At 40.1% G+C, this 20,896-nt stretch overlaps 1 protein-coding gene across 1 annotated transcript in view; it reads right to left on the bottom strand.

Moving 5' to 3' along the window:
• The window catches only part of znrf1 (zinc and ring finger 1), a 260,146-nt gene that overhangs the window by 11,659 nt on the left and 227,591 nt on the right, over nt 1–20,896 (bottom strand). Inside the window, exon 4 of the mRNA XM_078544110.1 lies at nt 282–379. Within this exon, the coding sequence (XP_078400236.1) occupies nt 322–379 (58 nt within the window). The 3' untranslated portion in view covers nt 282–321. The remainder of the gene's footprint in view (nt 1–281; nt 380–20,896) is intronic.

The following is a 20,896-nucleotide window of genomic DNA, read 5'->3' as shown; positions in this document are numbered from 1 at the left end:
TTGAGGACCACTGCTGTAAAGCAAATAAATGAACCCACTGTTCAGTTGTTGATATGCTGCACTGTTGGCAAGGATTAACTTTTTTTCATGTTTTGCCTACAACAACTAATCTCAAGTCAGGTATAATACAAACCAGTACTTCTTAAGCTTGCTCAAACTTCACCTTCAGAAAAATATCCTTTCATGTTTACTGGGTCACCTGGGAAAAATATTGGCAAACTGAAGTCTTTTTTGCCACGTTGTTACAGTGCAAATTTTAATTTACAAATCTGTCTTCTTACCTTTAACAGAAGGCTATAAGCAGCTGCAGGCCAGGAGAGGTCAGTCTGAAGGGTGTTCTGGACATGATCTGTTCACTTCAAACCATGAATCTATACAGCTGAGGGGAGGAAAGAAAACTTGAACAATTTAAAATGTACAGGTATAACAAATAAACCATGCCCACAAATGTATTCAGTAATGGAGTGTGTGCTATATGCTGCAATAAATGCGGAAACTGGCATTTAAAACTCATTTCCAGATACAAACCGAATTTCCGAGCTTGAAAAAAAATCTAATTTTGTGCCGCAAAGCAGATTTAACCACCACTATATTATTTAAAACGCATTTTCGTTGTCCTTCAACACAACCATCTGAATGGACAACATGTTGAAAGTTGTCACAATGCAGTTTTATGCATGTACGTGTATTGTGAAATGGAAATGTGATGAAATTTATGCTGTTTAAGGGGGGTAGAGCTGGATAGAAGGCCAGCGAAAGGTGGGGACAAAGGAGGGATTGACAAAGATATCACTGAAGGGCAAGCGGAGTGTTGATGGTAGTGGTTAGTGCTAAAAAAGGTGCTGATAGTGGCATAAAGGTAAGAAAGCAGAATGTGATTATAGCAGAACAAGGGTAGCATTGCGTGAAAGAACAACATGGAACAAGTAACAGATGAACCCTGTGGGGGTTGGGGTGGGGGGAATGGGCGGTGGTGGGGGAAAAAAAGATTGAAAATGGGATTTTAAAAAAGGGCAAGATAATAAGCCAAGGCCCCATCAGCTCGCTCAGGTCAATGTAAAAGATCCCAAGGCACTATTTGAAGGGGAGTCGGAGAGCACTTCCAGTGTCATGGCAACCCTCAAACTACATCTCAAACAGATTATCTGATTTTATCTCTTTGGTGTTTATGGATTTTGTGGTATGCAAAATACTGCATTTTCCCCTACATTACAGCAGTGAGTTTAAAACAATTCATTGACTTTGAAACACTTTGGGATGTCTTAACCATGAAAGCCACTATATAAACACAATTGCTTTCTCTCAAATGGAGAAAATATTAATGTAGACTCCCTGGGCCAAATGGCCTGTTTATGTGCTGTAACATCCGTTGCTACTGATTACATTCTCCGCCAAACCCCCCCACCACTCCCCATCCAATCCCTGGGCTCATTCTCAGGCTGAATCAAACTGTTTGCAACCTTAGAGAGTCCCGCTTGACCCAGAATCCTCTCCATTGTAAAGATGGTTATTTTTCATCAACTACCCCATCAACCCCTGTACCACTGAAATAGTTCTACCTTCCTTTACTGCTTCCAGATTTGGCGACTCAAACATGGGGTCCTCCATCCACAGACTCCAATTTGTCCAAAATTCTGTGGCACTTATCTAGGTTCTCACTCTCCCACAGTTCCAGTTCTCACTAACCCACGGTGACTCCCATTTCCAATTGAACCTTGAATTTAAAACATTCACTCTTATTTTTGAATCCATCCTTATCGCACCCCATTTCCATGAACACCTCAGAGTACAAAAGTCAGTATTTTCCCCTTTCTCTGAATCACAATAACATTATGCTACAACCAGGAGGAAGCACAGTTAATCTGAATGGCATTGGTAGCAGCAAGGAGTCTCTGCCACCTGTGAGGAACTAAAACCTCGCCCTGTATTTTTTCTTAAATAATATAGAGATATGCTCATTGCTATCTCTAAAAATTTCATACTGGGCAAAGACCTGAAATGGCTGAATCTATGTCTGTCTGTGAGCCTGACCAAAAAAGCTACCTGCTATTATCAGAGAAACTTGCACATCATTATCCCCGAAGAGCCACTAATGACCTCCTATGGGCTGTACCAACCAAACTGAAAGAGAGCTAGACAAAGGCCTCCTGCATTTCATTACCCAGGCTGGCCAACAGGAGCCTGCTCAACTGCTAAGCCAAAGGGCCCGCAACCTTCCTTTTAGTTCTTAATGGTTGAGACACTTAACAATCTCGTGTATCCCAGCTGAGGGATACATGTCCTTTGTCAAAAGAGTACGTGCAGAGGTGGAAGTTGTGACATGGGCCTCTGGCTTGTGGAACCAGTGATGTTACCTTGCTGAACTGCAAAGTCTCAGTCTGCTTTTGTTTAATCATCTGACTAGCAGCCTCACAGACAAGGAGCTCTGGCCCAGGTTGGACACCTGGCCTCCATCTACACTGCTTCTGCTGGAAACTCTGTATCATCGCCTACAAGACTGATTCATCTCTACATGCCTATTTCATTTTGTGAAATCAACACCACCAGAAAAGTGAATTATCCAGCATCAGTTTTCAGCTCATCAACTTCTGTGAAGGAAGAACCTCATTGGACTTTTACTATGGACTTTGGAACCCATGTGAAACAGTATTTCTTTTCTCTGTGGTTTCTGCACTATAAATCTTTCTTTTCTCTCCCTTTTACTGTATGAATGCAAAGGAGGCAATGTAGCAACTCCTCTCTTGCATTTTGAGTGTGTGCAAATAAACTAGTTCTGAGTTCATCCTATCTTGAGTTTGCTGTAAGGTTATTAATAGAAAATTGGATCACACCAAAACCAAGGGGTTGGGAGATATGCCACCACTTATAAAGGGGGAAGCAAATCAAAACACCTTTTTGACCATGGACAGATGATGAGAGGAGAAATTATTACTGTTTAAATTAATCCCCCTCCTGTCTGTAACACATCAAACAATGGCAGTTATCATTGCCGCAGCCATACTCTATACAAACTACACTATTAATATTTATACAGCACCATGTCACATTGAAATGCCTGAAAGTGCATCATGCAATTATTACTCAGAGTAGCTTGTATAGGTGAAAGTGACAGCCATTCTGAACCTGCAGCATTCCATAAACAGCAATGATTTAAATAGCTTGCTTTTTTTCCAGGGTACCTTCATACTTCTATGGACTGGCTCTAGAAACAATACAGACTCAACTTAGAAGCAAGGCCTTCATGAAGTATCAACAGTAAAAATAAGGCAGGTAGGTTTGGACATTTGGCAATTGATCTGATCCAATAAGATGAAAACATAGGGAAAATGGATGTTCATGATGGCAGTTGGTTATTGATATCTAAAAACTGCAGCAATGCATTCCACACATTACATCTCAAACTTCAATTTGAAAACAGGAAACCAGGTGACAATGCTAATTTATCCTTTTAGAAAGTGCTGGAAAAACTCAGCAGGTCTGGCAGCATCTGTGGAGAGAGAAACAGAGCTAGCGCTTTGAGTCCAACATGATTCTTCTTTGGAACAATGCTAATTTTCTGATTTTAAACCAGGATATAAACACACTCATTTTCTCCAAGATGCTTGGCGAGAAATATTCATCTATTTTATGGACTGAGACTGGACATCTGCAGTGCAGTGTATATATATATGTATATATTTATATATATGTGTAGGTTTACAGATTTAGCACATTATTACACAGGGGAGCTGTAACAACAGTGGTATAGTACATAATGAAGCAGATGGGCAAAACCATGGATTGCAGCTACTTATTGACCTATATAAGCAATTTTTAAAGATTAAACCTACAAAGTAGGCTAACAGATACAATGAACTGCAGTTGCAATATTATATGGTAGAACATTCACATAAACACACAGCATTGAAAATTGACAGTGGCAAAGGTTTAGGAAAAAGATTTCGGATGCTATGCCTGTGATGTATTAAACAATTTACAATGTTAGACTTCCACAGGGCCCTACATTAACCAGCCAATTCATCCCCGCCTCCCCTTCCCCATTGGGTCACTGCATTTTATGGCAGGGAGATAAAGAAGGCTTAATCCCTGAACTCCGCTGGATTAGCCCATTTCAGCCAGATGAAGCAGGTCTTTTAAATTGGACAAATATGCCCTATAATTTTAGTTTTCCTATATATTAATGGTAACAAATCTTGGAAAATATCTGAAATATTTGACTATTGTGGCCTATATAAATAATGTTCTTAATACAGTGAAATACCAGGTCAGTCAGCCATCAGTCTTAATCATTAGGTTCTTGCTTAAGAGATGGCATGAGGTGACATGATAAACTTGTGACTGTGCACTTCATCCTCAATTACAATACTGGTGGTGTCCCTTAAGTCAAACTCGAGAGAAAATAACATGGCACAAAATACATGTTCCTCAATTCCCTCCTATGCAAAAGACAAGTTTTAACTAATACATTGTGAAACTTCTCACTTTAGGACTCTCTCTTCATTTTGCAGAGTAGGATACAGGATTCACTTTAAACTCACCTGATCAAGTTAAATCTAAGCTTTCAGACTTTGATCTGACATCTTGAGCTATTTTTCTGTCCTATATGTAATAGGAATCACAGTATATTCGGAAATTTTCCACAGAATTCAAGCAATCCGACTAGACCTTCCCTTGTTTTTAGCTCTAACGTAAAATGCTCCAAATATGGGAATTACTGTTCTAGAGAGATTTCATCTTACAAAACTTTCTCTACCTGAGGCTAAATGAATGTGAAAATTCATTCCTCCACCAGCTCCTCCTCTCATGTACCACCACACACCCCTCCATCATACCAGCTGAGGTGTCAGTTATAAAACACTACTGCAATCAAGTGACACCCACAGGACACATTTAAATATACTCAAGTTGGCTGTATACAAAATTAATTCCGGGAATTCAGCAGCTCATTATGCTTGTTCCACTTATTGCGCAAACTGGAAAGAAAATCTGTCACAAATATGTTAAGTGTTACAATCCCAGCTGCTGTTAACACTGGACAAGTCTGATCCCAGAGTGAAACCTGGCTTGATAGATCCTAACCTTTTTTTTAGAAACGTGGAGATAAGTTACTGAACAAATTCATAGGAGTCTGCTGATGAACTTTTAATACAAAATATAAAATATTTATTAAAACAAGGAAAATGAACTACATTACCCCAGACAAAAAGGTTGGAAAGATCTCAAAACAAACACAGGAAGACAATTCAAATTCCCACTATTCCTTTACCCCAGCAATATCTTTACAGACACAAAACAAGTGAAGAGTTACCACAAGCTTGACACCAAGGCTTCTCGCTTGGGACTGGCACAATTGCAAACAGTTTTCTTTCGGTGAACTCCAGAGCAATCACTTGATGCTTCTCACCCAACTTGCATTTCTCCCTGAGAAACTCCAAAACCGTACTCTAAATTCATTGTTTCTTCAACTGGAGAGCAAACAAATAAGTTCCCTAAACTCAGTCTTCCAGTAGCACCTCTGCTAAACTGATCAATTTTCTGAGCCCTATAACTGACTATTCTGTTAACTACTGTCCCAGTAACTTTGTAGTTTTTTTTCCCCCAAGGGTGTTTAAAAATCCCAGTCTGCTCTCTCTGACACACACACACATACACTCTTGAACTCTCTCCCTCTCAACTCCTGTCTTTTTCTATGTCTATGTCACTGAATAACTGTTGCTAGGCAACAGTAAAGCTTTTTCCAGTTTTTTTGTTTTGTTTCCTGAACCATCGAACTCTTAACTCCTTTCAACCCATCTCTTTCACTTCAAGGGTTGTAAGACCGCATTTAAAATCTATATATACAAACAAACCCAAAAGACCTGAAACCTTTTAGTCACAATCCAGACTCCCAGGCACCAAGGTTCATAAGCAAAACATAAATTTGCTGAAACCATTTTTACCTTTCTTAACACACAGATATATACATATATATATTCAACTTAAAAATTATACATTGTTCATAACAAGTGAAACATCAGGTAAACGGTCTTTTATTTCTGTGGGCTTTTTTAACAAGAGTATTACCAGAAGTTAGTTAGGCTAACACAATGTGCAGTTTTGGGCACCCCACTATAGGACAGATATAAAAGTAATAGAAAAGGTGTAGTGTAGATTCACTATGATCTTCCCAGGTATGAGGGGTTACAATTAGGAAGAAAACCTAAAAAGATAGTAATGATTCACCAGACTGAAATGTTTAAAGAGTGATCTGATGGTGGTTTAACATTATGAAGAGTTAGGAAAAGATAAAATGAAAAATTGTTTCCACTGGCCAGTGGAAGGATAAAGAGAAGTGACAAATTGAAGATAATCACAAGAAAAAAGCAAATTCTTTCCATGGAGGCAAGTTAGAATGTGGAATTCTCTACCATAATCCACTGTTTGAAGCAGAAAGAAAATTAGCTGCTTGACAAAGAAAAGTATTAAAGGGTATGTGGAGTAAACAGGAGAATGAAATTCGGGATAATGGCTTACGTGGAGAAAAAAAACATGCACATTTTTGGTGGGCTAAATGGTTAGCAGTTTGTATACTCTATAACATTGTACGATTCAGAAACTGAATCTGCTACCAACCATCTTCAGTGTTTTACAAGCCCTTCATTTGTCTCACTCTTTGATTTCTTCTCTCCATGCAGGAATACCTGCTTTGGCTGGATAATCCAATGTTTGGTATTGTGGAAATAGGGATGTCACCCTGCACAAGCCTGGATCCTGCTCATCTCTGCATGTTGAAGAAAGAGTGATTTCTTCCCTCACAGCCAACACCCGTCCCTGCTCCCAACCCACAAAAGAAAAAGTTTTGTTTAAAGTCAAAGAGAATAGTGAGGATTATGAATATGTGCATTATCTGATGCTTGTAATCACTCTTACTGTTTTTAGTAGACATGAACATTCTCTGTTTATATAGTGCAATCTTTCTCCAATGCCATTGTCAAAATGTGTACTACACCACATGGAGTGCAGCAGTTCAAGAGGCAGCCCACCACCACCTTCTCGAGGGCAATTAAGGATGGGCAAAAAATGCTGGCCTAGCCAGTGAATTTAAAAAAATGTAAAGGCTACAGAATTATCTACAAAAATCCTCTCTGTACCTGATTCACCTCAAGAGGGCAAAGGCAAATTCATGCATGAAATATGTGAATAAGAAAGTGTTCTTAAGTGTTCTAATGCTAGAACCCTCAAGTTCTTTTGTAATGTGCCACATAGCACGCAGCTCTATGCCAAATCAACATTCAGAGCCCTTAAGTATCTACTCAGTTTAAATATTTCATTCATCTCAATCCTCTGAGGAGCACAGTAGAATTTCATTTAGCAGTAAAAACATACAAGACTAGAATTTGACATTTTTATCTATTCCCACCTGCCATATTTATGAATTGATATAATCAGTGACACATGTCTACACACCCAGTTCTCCAGCATTCTGTGGCTTAAAAAGAGCACTAACCAGAAATCCCATGGGGATTTTTCCCAAACACTGCAGTTACTTTTGCACCAGGCTGGGAGAACTACCACAGAACTATAAACCACTTTAAATAAACTGTGACCGTCATCATTTTATTCTTTTAATCTCAGTTTTATGCAGTTTAACGTCTAGTCCAGAAATTCACAAATACCAGTTATGCAGAATTGTTTTCAGCTGAGGAGTCGCAGAGATAGCTTTTGGGTGGCAAGCTATCCCTCCTCTGAGCAGTAATGCAACTGTAGAGAGGAAACTACAGTCTGGAGGCTCTAGTGGGACATCCTTGGACCCACTGGATCGATGCTGCCAAACAGCAACGGGTGGACGATGAGCCCAAAATGCTCTATCTTCAGAAACTGCATCTTTCAGTGAGTGAGCGAGCCTGAGATGTTTGTGCACTGACTTGATGCAGGTAGGAGCTGGGCAAGTGTAACTTAGTGACTGACTGATGTGTCCAGAGTACAGAAAAAACTGGAGGTCACACAGCTGAGCTGGAGGCTTCAAACTTTGCAGTCTTTCTGCTCCTATCTGCCTGATGTGCATGCTCCTTATCCAAGACTGGAGATCCCAAATCACAGGCTCTTGCAACTAGGCTAATGATGGTTTTGGGTGGTGGGGGGGGTTTGGAGAAGAGGGTCTGATTACTGTGTGTGTGCGCACTTGCGTGTTTGAAAAAAGAGAGGGACTTATTACAATGTGTGTGGGGAGGGGGATTGATTACTATATGTGTGTACATGTGGGGGAGGGAGGAGAGAGTTGATTACCAAGTGTGTGTCAGTTGCAAAGGGGCACACTGGAAAATGAGAAACACTGGTGTAGACTTCAGATAACTTCAAGTATCTTCAAATGTATATAACGAATGCATTGGGATTTACAAGAACATTTTTAAAGGAGTTTATTGCTTAACTTCTGATGATGTTCATTTGTATTCTGGACCTCTGTGCATTACTGCGTCATCCTTTTTTCAAATCAATGGATTTAAAAATGCGCACTTTTGTGTCTTAACATTAGTCTTGGCATGTTTTAGGTACATAATTATATCTGGTACATATATCTCAGGTATATTTATATGTGAACCAGATATGGTTAGGCATTCCAATGTTATTGTTTAATCTGAAAAATTCCAAAATCCAGAAATACTTTGATGCCAAGATTTCTGGGCTGGAGAGGTTACAGTGCCTTTGCTTTCTGCCATTCAATGACAACAACAATGGGTTGACCATCTATTTTCATAGAAGTACTTCATTGGTTGTAAAACATTTTGGTACGTCGTGTGGTCCTGAAAGGGGCTACGTAAATGCAAATCTTTCTTTTCTCATTTCGGAGTTTCCCAACTTGGTAGCTTAGAATGATTTTTTTTCCATTAATGGAAGTTAATTGAGTAAGAACAAGCAAAAACATTTAGTTAATTATCACTTGTTATTTTAGAAATTAAGCCACCACATTTTTAATGCTTAAGACGATTTAAAGTTATTTTTTAAGACAAGTTTTAATATTGATAGCCTGGAGGGAAGATTTCAAACTGCACAGGAACATTTCAGAAGATGACACTGTTCTCTGCAGCAAAGAGCGAGAGTCCAGAAGGCTGTGTTGCCTACCCGGAGCCAGGGTTCAGGACATCTGCTCAGGGCTGGAGAGGAACTTACAGTGGGAGGTGAAGGATCCAGTTGTCGTGGTCCATAAAGGTAACAACGACATAGGCAGGACAAGGAAAGAGATTCATAGTCAGTATGAGGAGCTAGGTCTCAAATTAAGCAGAACCTCAAAAGTAATAATCTCTGGATTATTACCTGAGCCATGTGCAAATTGACATAGGGCAAATAAGATTAGAGAAATGAAGGCATGGCTCAAAGACTGGTGTGGGAGAAGTGGGTTCCAATTCGTGGGGCCCTGGCATCAGTACTGGGGAAAGTGGGGGTGTGTGTGGGTGGCACTGTACTGTTTGGACGGTCTACACCTGAACCATGCTGGGACCAATGTTTTAACGAGTAGCATAACTAGGGAAGTAGAAATGGCTTTAAACTAAACAAGGTGGGTGAGGGATCAAGCTTGAGTAGAGGTAGAAAATTGAGGGGTAGAGTCAAGGCAGGAGAGCAAAATAGTAATATGGGAAATGAGGGTGAGAGAATGGCAAGACGGGACAGAGAGAGAAAAATAACCCAAGAATGTTTCAACAATCAAGACTAGATGTTACAAAGATAACAAAAAGACAAAACTAAAGGCTTTGTATCTGAATGTGCATAGCATTTATAACTAAATGAATTGATACCGCAAACTGAAGTAAGTAAATAGGATTTTATAGCCATTATGGAGATGTGCTGCAGGATGACAAGGATTGGGTCCTGAATGTCGAGGGGTATATGACATTCAAGAAGAATGAGAAGCTAGAAAAAAGTGGAGGGGTAGCACTGTTAATCAAAGATGGTGTTAGTGCAATAGTTAGAGATAACCTTGGTAGAGGAGATCAGGATGCAGAATCGGTTTGGGTAGAGATGAGAGATAGTAGGGGAAAGAAGTCACTAGTGGGAGTGGTCTACAGGCCGGCTAACAGTAACCATAACGTAGGACAAAATATACTAGAAGAAATATTGGGGGCTTGTGATAAAGGGACGGCAATAATCATGGATGATTTTAATCCACGTTTAAACTGGAAAAATCAGATTGGGAGTAGTAGCCTGGGTGAGGAGTTCATAGAATGCATTTGAGATAGTTTCTTAGAATAGCACATTCTAGAACTAACCAAAGAGCAGATTATATTAGACTTGGAATTATGTAATGTGACAGGATTAATTAATTAATGACCTCAGAGTAAAGGCACCCCAAGGTAGCAGCGACCACAATATGACTGAATTTTAAATCCAGTTTGAAAGGGAGAAGAGTAGGTCTAAAACTAGTATTTTAAATTAAATAAGGATAGCTATGTGGACATGAAAGCTGAGCTAGCTGAAGTGAACTGGGATACTAGGCTAGAGGATAGATCAACGGAGAAGAAGTGGCAGACATTTAAGGGGATATTTCAAATGCTCAGAATAAGTATATTCCTACTATAAAGAAAAATTCTAAGGGGTGGACCCACTACTCGTGGTTAATAAAGAAGTTAAGGAAAACATCAAACTTAAGGAAAAAACATATAATTGCACAAAGATGAGTGACAGGTCAGATGATTGGACAGAATATAAAGAATGGCGGAGAATGACTAAAAGGTAACCAAGAGAAAGAAATTAGAGTAGGAGGGGAAGCTAGCTAGAAATGCAAAAATGTATAGTAAGAATTTCTACAGGTATTTAAAAAGGAAGAGTAGGTGAAGTGAGTGCTGGTCCTCTAGTGAGTGAGAATGGGGAGTTAATAGCAGATATAAAGGAAATGGCGATGAAATGAACAAATATTTTGCTTTTGTCTTTGCTATAGAGGATACAAAAAACATTCCACTAATTGCTGTAAATCAAGAGGTAGGAGGGAGGGAGAGAAGACCTTGGTGAAATTACAATCACTAGGGAAGCAGTACTGAGGAAACTGATGGAGCTGCAGGCTGACATGTCTCTGGGTCCTGATGGACTTCATTTTAGGGTCTTAGAAGAGGTGGCTAATGAGGCAGTAGATGCGTTGGTGTAAATTTTTCAAAATTCCCTCAATTCTGGAAAAATTCCATCAGACTGGAAAGTAGCAAATATAATCCCTCTATTCAAGAAGGGAGGGAGGCAGAAGGGGGAGGCAGAAACAGGAAACTATAGGTTAGTTAGCTTGACGTCTGCCATGGGGAAGGTGTTAGAATCGATCATTAAGGAGGTAATAGCTGGGCACTTAGAAAAATTCAAGGTAATTGGGAAGAGTCAACATGGTTTTGTGAAAAGGAAATCATGTTTAACAAATTTATTGGAGTTCTTTGAAGTAACATGTGCGATGGGAGCCGGCAGACTGTACTTGGATTTCCAGAAGGCATGAGATAAGGTGCCACATCAAAGATTATTGTGGGAAATAAAATCTCATGGTATATGGGGTAACATATTAGCATGGATAGAAGTTTGGCTAGCTGGCAGAAAACAGCATATGCATAAATGGGTCTTTTTCTGATTGGCAGGATGTGATTGCAGAGTCGATGGGACCTCAACTTTTTACATATTATATCAATGACTTAGATGAGGGGAGCGAAGGCATGGTAGCTAAATTTATGGATGACACAAAGATAGGTAGGGAAGTATGTTGTGAAGAGGACATAAGGAAGTTGCAAACAGGTATAGATAGGTTGAGTGAGTGGGCAAAAATCTGGCAGATAGAGAGTATAATGTGGCAAAATGTAAAGTTGTTCACTTTGGCAGGAGAAATAAAAAGGCAAGTATTACTTAAACGGAGAACGACTGCAGAATTACAAGATGCAGAGGGATCATGTACATGAGTCACAAAAAGTTACTATGCAGGTACAGCAAGTAATCAAGAAGGCTAATGGAATGGTATCCTTTATGTTCAACTCTTCTCATAATAAAAAGTAAGGATGTTATACAGGTCATTGGTGAGGCCACATTTCGAATACACTGTGCAGTTTTGGTTTCCTTATTTAAGGAAGGATGTAAATGCATTGGATGCTGTTCAGAAGTTTTTTAAATTGATGCCTGGAATGAGCGGGATTGTCTTATGAGGAAAAGCTGGACAGACAGGGCTTGTTTCCATTGAGTTTAGAAGAGTGAAGGGTGACTTACCTGAAGTATTTAAGATCCTTTATGGTCGTGACAAGGTGGATGTGGAAAGGATGTTTTCTCTTGTGGGTGAGTCCAGAGCTAGTTTTAAAATCAGTTTTAAAATCGGGACTGCTCTTTTAGGACAAAGATAAGGAAAAGTTTTTCTCTGAGGGTTGTGTGACTTTGGAACTCTCTGCCTCAGGTGGTGGTGGAGGTGGGGTCATTGAATATTTTTAAGGCAGAGGTAGATTGATTCCCTTGCCGAACAAGAATCTAAGGTTATCAGGCAGTAGATGGGAATGTGGAATTTAAAATACAAACAGATCAGCCATGATCTTATTGAATGGCAGAGCAGACTCGAGGGGCTGCATGGCCAACTTCTCCTATTTCATATGTTCATATAAGTTGGGAGTTGCCAGGAAGGCAAAGATGCCTAAAGGTTATTATCCTTTACACAGTACTCAATAGAATATACTTCCCTTCATTTTTTTTTAGACTAACAATTACATATTTGTAGAAATAAGTTACTAAATAGCAAACAAAGCAATTACCTCACCAAGGAAATTACTTTGGAATGACCAAGATGAAAATTCATAACCAAATTCACATGTTCACTTACATGTGTATATCAACAGTGAACAACACTGTTCTTCTAGTGTCATAAAAAGTGGAGCCAGACACCTCAGCTAGTCCAGTAATTCCTTGTTGGAAGTAGGTAAGCATACAAAAGTACAAGTTTTAGATTTTTTTTTCAAAGCATGAAGACAATATGACTCTTCATCCAGATTTAAAACTGAGACATTAAAATGAACCTCAGAAAAACTGCTTTTAAAATGCTCCACTTTCATTTTGGGTCATCCAGTTTGATTTCTAAAAATGCTGTTAGCCAGTTCTTTTTCAGTTAGCTTGCATGTACAATCTTGTGGTTCCTGTGAATACTGGCAGTAGTTGCATAACTCAGGCCTTCTCCAGTAGCATGAAGTCAATATGGTAACCTCTACACAAGTACAGTATTCTCACGCTAGATACAGTTGTGCAAGAACAGTAGCTTTTAATTGCAGACCTGTAATCAGTAAAATGTCAGCTTGACTCAGTTAGTGGCATTCACCTGCAAGTCAGAAGTTCATGGGTTCAAGGCGCATTCCAGGACCTGAGTATAATGTTGACAGAGTGCTGCATTGTCACAGCTGACCTTCAGATCAGACGTTAAATTGAGACACCAACTGCCTGCACCAGTGGATCAGGTGAATATTAAAATATTCAAAGAGCAGAAAGCTTTCCTAATGTCCTGAGAATAACATTCTTCCATCAATCAACATCGCCAAAAAATCTGGCTATTCATCTCATTACTATTTGTGGGGCATTGGTGTGAGCAAAATGGCCTGCGTGTTCATGTTCCTAACTTTTTCAAAGTAATTTACTGCACGTTGGATGATTCTGAGAAATATAAAGAACCACATGACTGCAAGTGTTTTTCTTTTAAGATGATCAGAACACTATTTTTCTTAGAATTGCTGACCTGAGAATGCCAGCAGATGGCAGTATATCACACATCTTCTGACAACTTCAACTGAGTGATCTACAGTATTTTGGCTGTATTGTGGTGAACGAAAGAGAATATAAGAGCATTATGGGAAAGAAATAACTTATTCTCAGTTGTCACTTTAAACTTTGATGGAAAGTAACTAGATTGCCCACTATGTATCAAAGGTTACCTCCCTCCCCACTTAATATCATGACTCAGATTTCCTAAAAGTGTTAGGGACTCATTGTACAATACAAACGCAGACTTTAAAAGGGAAGTAGAAAACATCTGGAAAATCCCTTACCAACAGTGTATTTATCTCTCAAATTAATTTTCTGTCCTTCAATTTTCCTGTTTTGTCTTCCCATTATGGTTTCTTCTTTACTGTAAACTGGTTCTGTTCCATCATTCTCAATCCATTTATTATTTTTCACTCACATACTTTCCGTCCTCTTATTCTTTCGTTTATAGTTCATATTGTCTGAGAGTTTGGTCATCAGAGAATTCAGCAGTTGTCCCTAATTACAGGTAGCTGTATCACGTCATTATGTAATTTAGTAGTCCTATCTGATAGCAAATCAGATCACTTGGCTCCAGATTCATTACACCTTCCATCCAACTATGCACATAATAGCTGAATTCCAGAGGTAATGTGAGTGACTGCTCTTGATATTAAGGTAGCATTCCGGGGAGGTGGCAGTATTGTAACTAGACCAGTATTCCAGAGACCCAGGGTAATGCTCTCGGGGCCCGGATTCAGATCACACCACAGCAGATTATGACATTTGAATTCAAAAAAAAAATCTGGAATTTAAAAGTCTAATGATGAATAACCATGAAACCACTACCAATTGTTGTAAACATTAATGTCCTTTAGGCACAAATTTGCTGTCCTTACCTGGTCTGTGACTCCAGGCCCCACAGTAATAGCTGTATTCAGTCCACTCTCACCAGCTCACCTTTCAGCTTGGTAAAACTATATTATGGTCACCATCTCCAAAATGGTCTCCCACTGCTACTTCATCCATTTGCCCAGCTTCATTTCCTAAGACTAAATCTAGAATTGTGTCCCCTCTTGTTATGTGCTGGCTAAAAAAGTTCTCTTCAATGCAGTTGAAGAATTTTATGGCCTCTGTGCCCTTCACACTGTTCATATCCCAATTGGTATTGGGGTAGTTGAAGTCCCCAACCATTGCTGCCCTATTGTTTTTGCACTCAGAAATCTGCCTACATATTTGCTCTTCTAACATTTCCATTATTTGGGGGTCTATAGTACACTCCTAGCAGTGTGGTTGCTCCTTTTTTATTTCTGAGCTTAACCCATACAGCCTCATTTGGTGTTTCATTTAGTATATCATCCCTCCTCAGAGCTGCAATTGATTCTTTAACCAATAATTCTACACCCCCACCTTTTTTATCCTCATTCCTATCCTGCCTGAAAACTCTATATCCAGGGATGTTGAGCTGCCATTTTTGCCCCTCCTTAAGCCAAGTTTCCATTATAGCGATGATATGTTGCCATGCGTCTCTGTGCCCTCAGCTCATTGGCTTTATTTACTATGCTTCTTGCATTTACATATATACCATTTCACACTACCATATTCCTGTGCTGTACACTTTTTAACCTGTGCTGCTTCTGATTAGTGAACCAAATGGGTTTTTAAGACAATCAACAATGGTTTTTTGTTATGGTCATCATTTTTTGAGGAATTGTGAATGTAGATGAACGTTGTGTAGCCATCAGTGGACATCCCCACCTCTGACCTAATGATAGAGGGAAGGCCATTGATGAAGATGGCTGTGCCTAGGATGCTTCCTTGAAAATCCCCTGCAGTGATGTCCTGGGGCTGAAGTGATTGGCATCCAACAACCATGGCTATCTTTCTTTGTGCGATGTATGACTGCAACCACTTGAGAGTTTTTCTACTTGATCCCCATTGATTTTGGTTTTCCTAGAGCTGCTTTTAAAAAATTTGTTCATGGGATGTGGACACAGCTGGCTAGGCCATCCCTAATTGTCCTTGTTCAGAGGGCATTTTTATAAGAGTCAACCACATTACTGCACGTTAACTTTGCTACGGTTCTATCAGTCTGTGGCTGTATGAAGCAAGGCCTGAAGAAAAGCCAGGTTTGGTCTAATAATTGGCAAGTAACATCTGTGCCACAAAAACGGCGAGCAATGATCATCAATAAGAAGTTAAACCACCTCCCCATGATAGTCAATTGCACTACCAATGCCAAATCCCCCAGCTACATCCTGGGTGTCACCAATTACCAGAAACTGAACTGGGCCAACAATGTACATGCTGTGGCTATTAGAACAGGACACACAGTGGCTCCAGCGAATATAATCCTAATTGACTCATCTCTCCTTATATGTCAGACCTGCCATCCCAGGAATCAGTCTGGTAAACCTTCGCTGCACTCCCTCTATAGCAAGTACATCCTTCCTCAGATAAGGAGACCAAAACTGCACACAATATTCCAGGTGTGGTCTCACCAAGGCCCTGTACAATTGCAGCACGACATTCCTGTTCCTGTACTTGAATCCTCTCGCTATGAAGGCCAACATACCATTTGCCTTCTTTACCACCTGTTGCACCTGCATGCTTACCTTCAGCGACTGGTGTACAAGGACACCCAGGTCTCGTTGCACATTCCCCTCTCTCAATTTATAGCCATTCAGATAATAATCTGCCTTCCTGTTTTTGCTACCAAAATGGATAACTTCACATTTATCCACATTATACGGCATCTGCCATGCATTTGCCCACTCACTCAGCTTGTCCAAATCACCCTGAAGCATCTCTGCATCCTCCTCACAGCTCACCCTCCCACCCAGCTTTGTGTCATCTGCAAATTTGGAGATATTACATTTAATTCCCTCATCTAAATCATTAATATATATTGTGAAACACTGGGGTCCCAGCACCGATCCCTGCGGTACTCCACTAATCACTGCCTGCCATTCGGAAAAAGGCCTGTTTATTCCTACTCTTTGTTTCCTGTCTGCCAACTAGTTTTCTATCCATCTCAATACACTACCCCCAATCCCATGCGCTTTAATTTTACACGCTAATCTCTTCTGTGGATCTTTGTCGAAAGCCTTCTGAAAGCCCAAATAAACCACATCCACTGGCTCCCCTTCATCAATTCCACTAGTTACATCCTCGAAAAATTCCAGTAGATTTGTCAAGCATGATTTCCCTTTCATAAATCCATGCTGACTCTGTCCGATTCTGCCACTGTTTTCCAAATGCTCAGCTATTAAATCTTTTATAATGGACTCTAGAATGTTCCCCACTCCTGACGTCAGGCTGACTGGTCTATAATTCCCTGTTTTCTCTCTGCCTCCTTTTTTAAATAGTGGGGTTACATTAGCTACCCTCCAATCTGTAGGAACTGTTCCAGAGTCTATAGAATCTCTGAAGATGACCACCAATGCATCCACTATTTCTAGGGCCACTTCCTTAAGTACTCTGGGATGTAGATTACTTGCTAATGCATCCAAAAGGGCTTCCAGAAATTGTTCATCAGGAAGCTGGACCCGCCTTTAAAGCCCTGGGAGTTTAATTCCTAAAGTTCATCCCACTGTTGGGAACTGATTTTTGGCCTCACACCAAATTAAGTTCTCCTGCCTGCGAAGCTTCCTGCTGCTGGTGGGACTGGAAGATTCTGCCCTGACTATCATCGTAAACAATGCTGGTGCAGTTTAAAAATCAATCATTCTTCAGCATCTGGGCACTGCTGGCAAAGCTAGCATTTATTGACCTAATTGCCCTTAAGCAGATTTGACAGGGGTATTCAAAATCATGAGGGGCCTGGACAGGGTAGATAGGGAAAACCTATTTCCACTGTTGGAAGGATTGAGAACGAGAGGGTACAGGTTTAGGGTAATTGGAAAAATAAGCAATGGAGAAATGTGGAAGAAGTTTTTCACGCATCAAGTGGTTAGGATCTGGAATGCGCTGCCTGAGAGTGTGGTGAAGGCAGGTTCAATTGAGGCATTCAAGAGGGAATTGGGTTATTACCTGAAAAGGAAGAATGTGCGGGGTTATGTGGAGAAGGTGGGGAATTGCTCATTTGGAGAGCTGATGCAGACGCAATGGGCCGAATGGCTTCCTTCTGTGCTGTAACAATTCTGTGATTAAGGGCCTTGACTGGATAGATGCTTGGAGGATGCTTCACCTGCTGGGTTGTCTAGAACTAGAGGTCATAGTATCAGAATAAGGGCTTTTCCATTATTACAACTCAAATGATTCACCGTACACTGACACTACTGGCAGCATTAGGCTATATTTTGCAGTCTTTTTTTAAATGTAGTGAGTGGTGAGGATTTGGAATGCACTTCCTGATAGGGCAGTGGATATGGATTTAAACATAGCCTTGAAAAAAATTGAATGAATATATAGAAAGAATGGTCACAGTGAGTGGGACTAACATGAAAGAGCCGGTGCAGACTTGATGGGCCACATGGCCTCCTCCTGTATGTACTCTGTCATTCTATTTGACTCTATCTGGTTCTAAATAACTCCATACAATTTTACATGATCCTTTTTATGAGGAGAGGGGGTTTCTTCACTCAGAAGTTGTGAATCTTTGGAAATATCCGCCCCAGAGAGCTGTGGATATTCAGTCATTGAATATATTCAAGCCAGAGATTGACAGGTTTTTGGTACTAAGGGAATGAAGGGATATAGGGATAATGCAGACAGGTGTAACTGAGGTAGATCAACTATGTCTTGCTGAATGGTGGAGCAGCCTCAAGTGGTCGAAGGACCTATTTCTGCTCTGAATTTTTATGTTTAATGTAAAATATATTTTATACTTCCTTGATCTCTTCCTGGCTATCTTACTTATTCTCAACCAGAGCTGAATAGGATAATCTGTGATAAGTCCTTAAAAGCATAAACTAGGCTGAAATTCCACACCTGTTTCTATTTGCTCCAAATCCCTTCTATCTGTTCTGGCAGCCACACAAAGCATGAAAAAGTCTCCACTAATTTACACTGCAGCACTAACTGCACATCCAAACCAGCACCAGTTCACCTTGAAGACTTCTGACCATAGCCAATGGGCAGATGATAATTAAAATTTTCCGTAAGTTTTTGTTCCATTTTTGTGGTGTACTGGGCCTCTAATTCACCTCATTATTGCTGTGCAGAAGCACCTGAAGGGTCTGCTGTAGGGGACTTTAGGCATCGGGTCACTGCACATACTGTAGAGAATGAAATGGCTACTTTAATAGTTTTCACGGTCTGTATATTTCTAATTGCTTTTCAAGGTAGCTCTTTGACACATCATTAAAACCAAGCTGCATCAATACTTATAACAAAGAATGGAAGGACTTTGTAGGGAACCACTTGAGGCACTTTTATATTTAATGTACATGTCCTCAATGAACAGCGATTTCTACACATAAGGCTCTTTTTTCATGATTAATGTTACTACTGCTTGGAGAAAATCTTAAAAGGAAACACAAATGCAGGTTTCGTGATCTCATCAGGTCTTCAGAGGTTATCCAATCTGATACAACCTATTTGGCACACTCAATATAAAAGTGCCTACTCATTTTCACAACAGCATAGAAAATAGTGCTCCTGAAGGCTTGCATTTTTTACATAAAAGCAAAATACTGCGGATGCTGGAAATCTGAAACAAAAACAAAAATTGCTGGAAAAACTCAGCAGGTCTGTCAGCATCTATGGAGAGAAAGACAGAGTTAACGTTTCCAGTCCAGATGACTCTTCTTCAGAATTGAAGAGTCATCTGGGGCAACATTTCCCCCCTGTCGGGGGTGGGGAGAGATGTGCGGGAGCGGGCGCGGGCGGGCAAAGTGCTGCCTTAGGGAGATCGGCTCAGGTTTGAAACACTGAATAAAGATTAGAAAAAAAATTATTGACATGTCTCCTCATATGCCACTGTCACGAGCTGGGGCATGTCAATTTCTTTTATTTAGACGTTTAATACAAATTTTAATACCCTCATGAAACCTCTTCCCACCCGTGGAAGCCCGCCTGGGCTCCCAGCCTGCCCACCAACCTTCCATTGATTGATTCAATTACTTAATTAATGGCCTTAAGTGGCCGCCGACCTGAAAATGTAAATGACGCGGGTGACATCGGGACGCCCGCCCGACGTCACTCCGCGTCATTTTACGTGTGGGCGAGCAGGCCCCACCCCCCAGCTCACCAACCGGAAAATGCAGCCCCTGGACTCAAAACATTAACTCTGTCTTTCTCTCCACAGATGCTGTCAGGCCTGCTGAGTTTTTCCAGCAATTTTTGTTTTTGTTTGCAATTTTTTATAATTTGAGGGAGAAGCTAGCAGGACACAGTGATTTAAAAAAATTAGAGGTCCCTTGTTTTATTAATGCTTCTGACAAAAAGGAGACAGTAATGACTGTTTCACAACAGTTAATGGCTGTGCATTCCATTCACTATAAACTAGTCTTAATTGCTACAGTAGAAAATTTAGTGCCACAACTAAAGAGCTGGGATTTCATTTAAACTCCACCGCTGTTTTCCTCCTTTAAGACTATGTTTAAGACTTGCCTCTTTCACCAAGCTAAAGATCACCTGGCCTAACATCTCCTTCTTTGGCTTTGGCAGCCAAAGGAGTATACAGGCCGTGGAAACTATTAAAGTAGCCATTTCATTCTGTACAGTAGGTGCAGTGACCACATGCTTAAAGTCCCCTACAGCAGACCCTTCAGGTGCTTCTGCACAGCAATAATGAGGTGAATTAGAGACCCAGTACACCACAAAAGTGGAAGAAAAGCTTAAGGAAAATTTCAATTATGATCTGTCCATTGGCTATGGTCATAGGTCTTCAAGGTAAACTGGTGCTGGGTTTGGATGTGCTCTTGTAAAGCACTTGAGATATTTTTCAATGTTAAATATACGACATAAACACAGGATGACATTCATTTGTAGGATTTTTGTTAAATTATTAATTAAAGCAAATTATACTGTATGAATCCCATTTTGTTAAAAACTTTAAAAAAATAATCTTCCAAATCTAAATGGTGTGTGTCCTTATTAAAGTTTCTTGCAAATTTCATGTTTAAATGAGGAATTGGTTCACTATTCCAACCCCTGCTGCTTCCATCCAGATAAGATAGTATAATTTTTGTTTCGAAACTGTGCACTTTGTGTTTGGCAAATTATTGATAGAATTGCAACATCAATTGTTCTA

The sequence above is a fragment of the Cetorhinus maximus genome, chromosome 6, assembly GCF_964194155.1.
Source record: "Cetorhinus maximus chromosome 6, sCetMax3.hap1.1, whole genome shotgun sequence".
Taxonomy (NCBI): domain Eukaryota; kingdom Metazoa; phylum Chordata; class Chondrichthyes; order Lamniformes; family Cetorhinidae; genus Cetorhinus; species Cetorhinus maximus.
The sequence above is the reverse complement of the archived record's forward strand: the minus strand, read 5'-3'. Positions and strand labels throughout refer to the sequence as shown.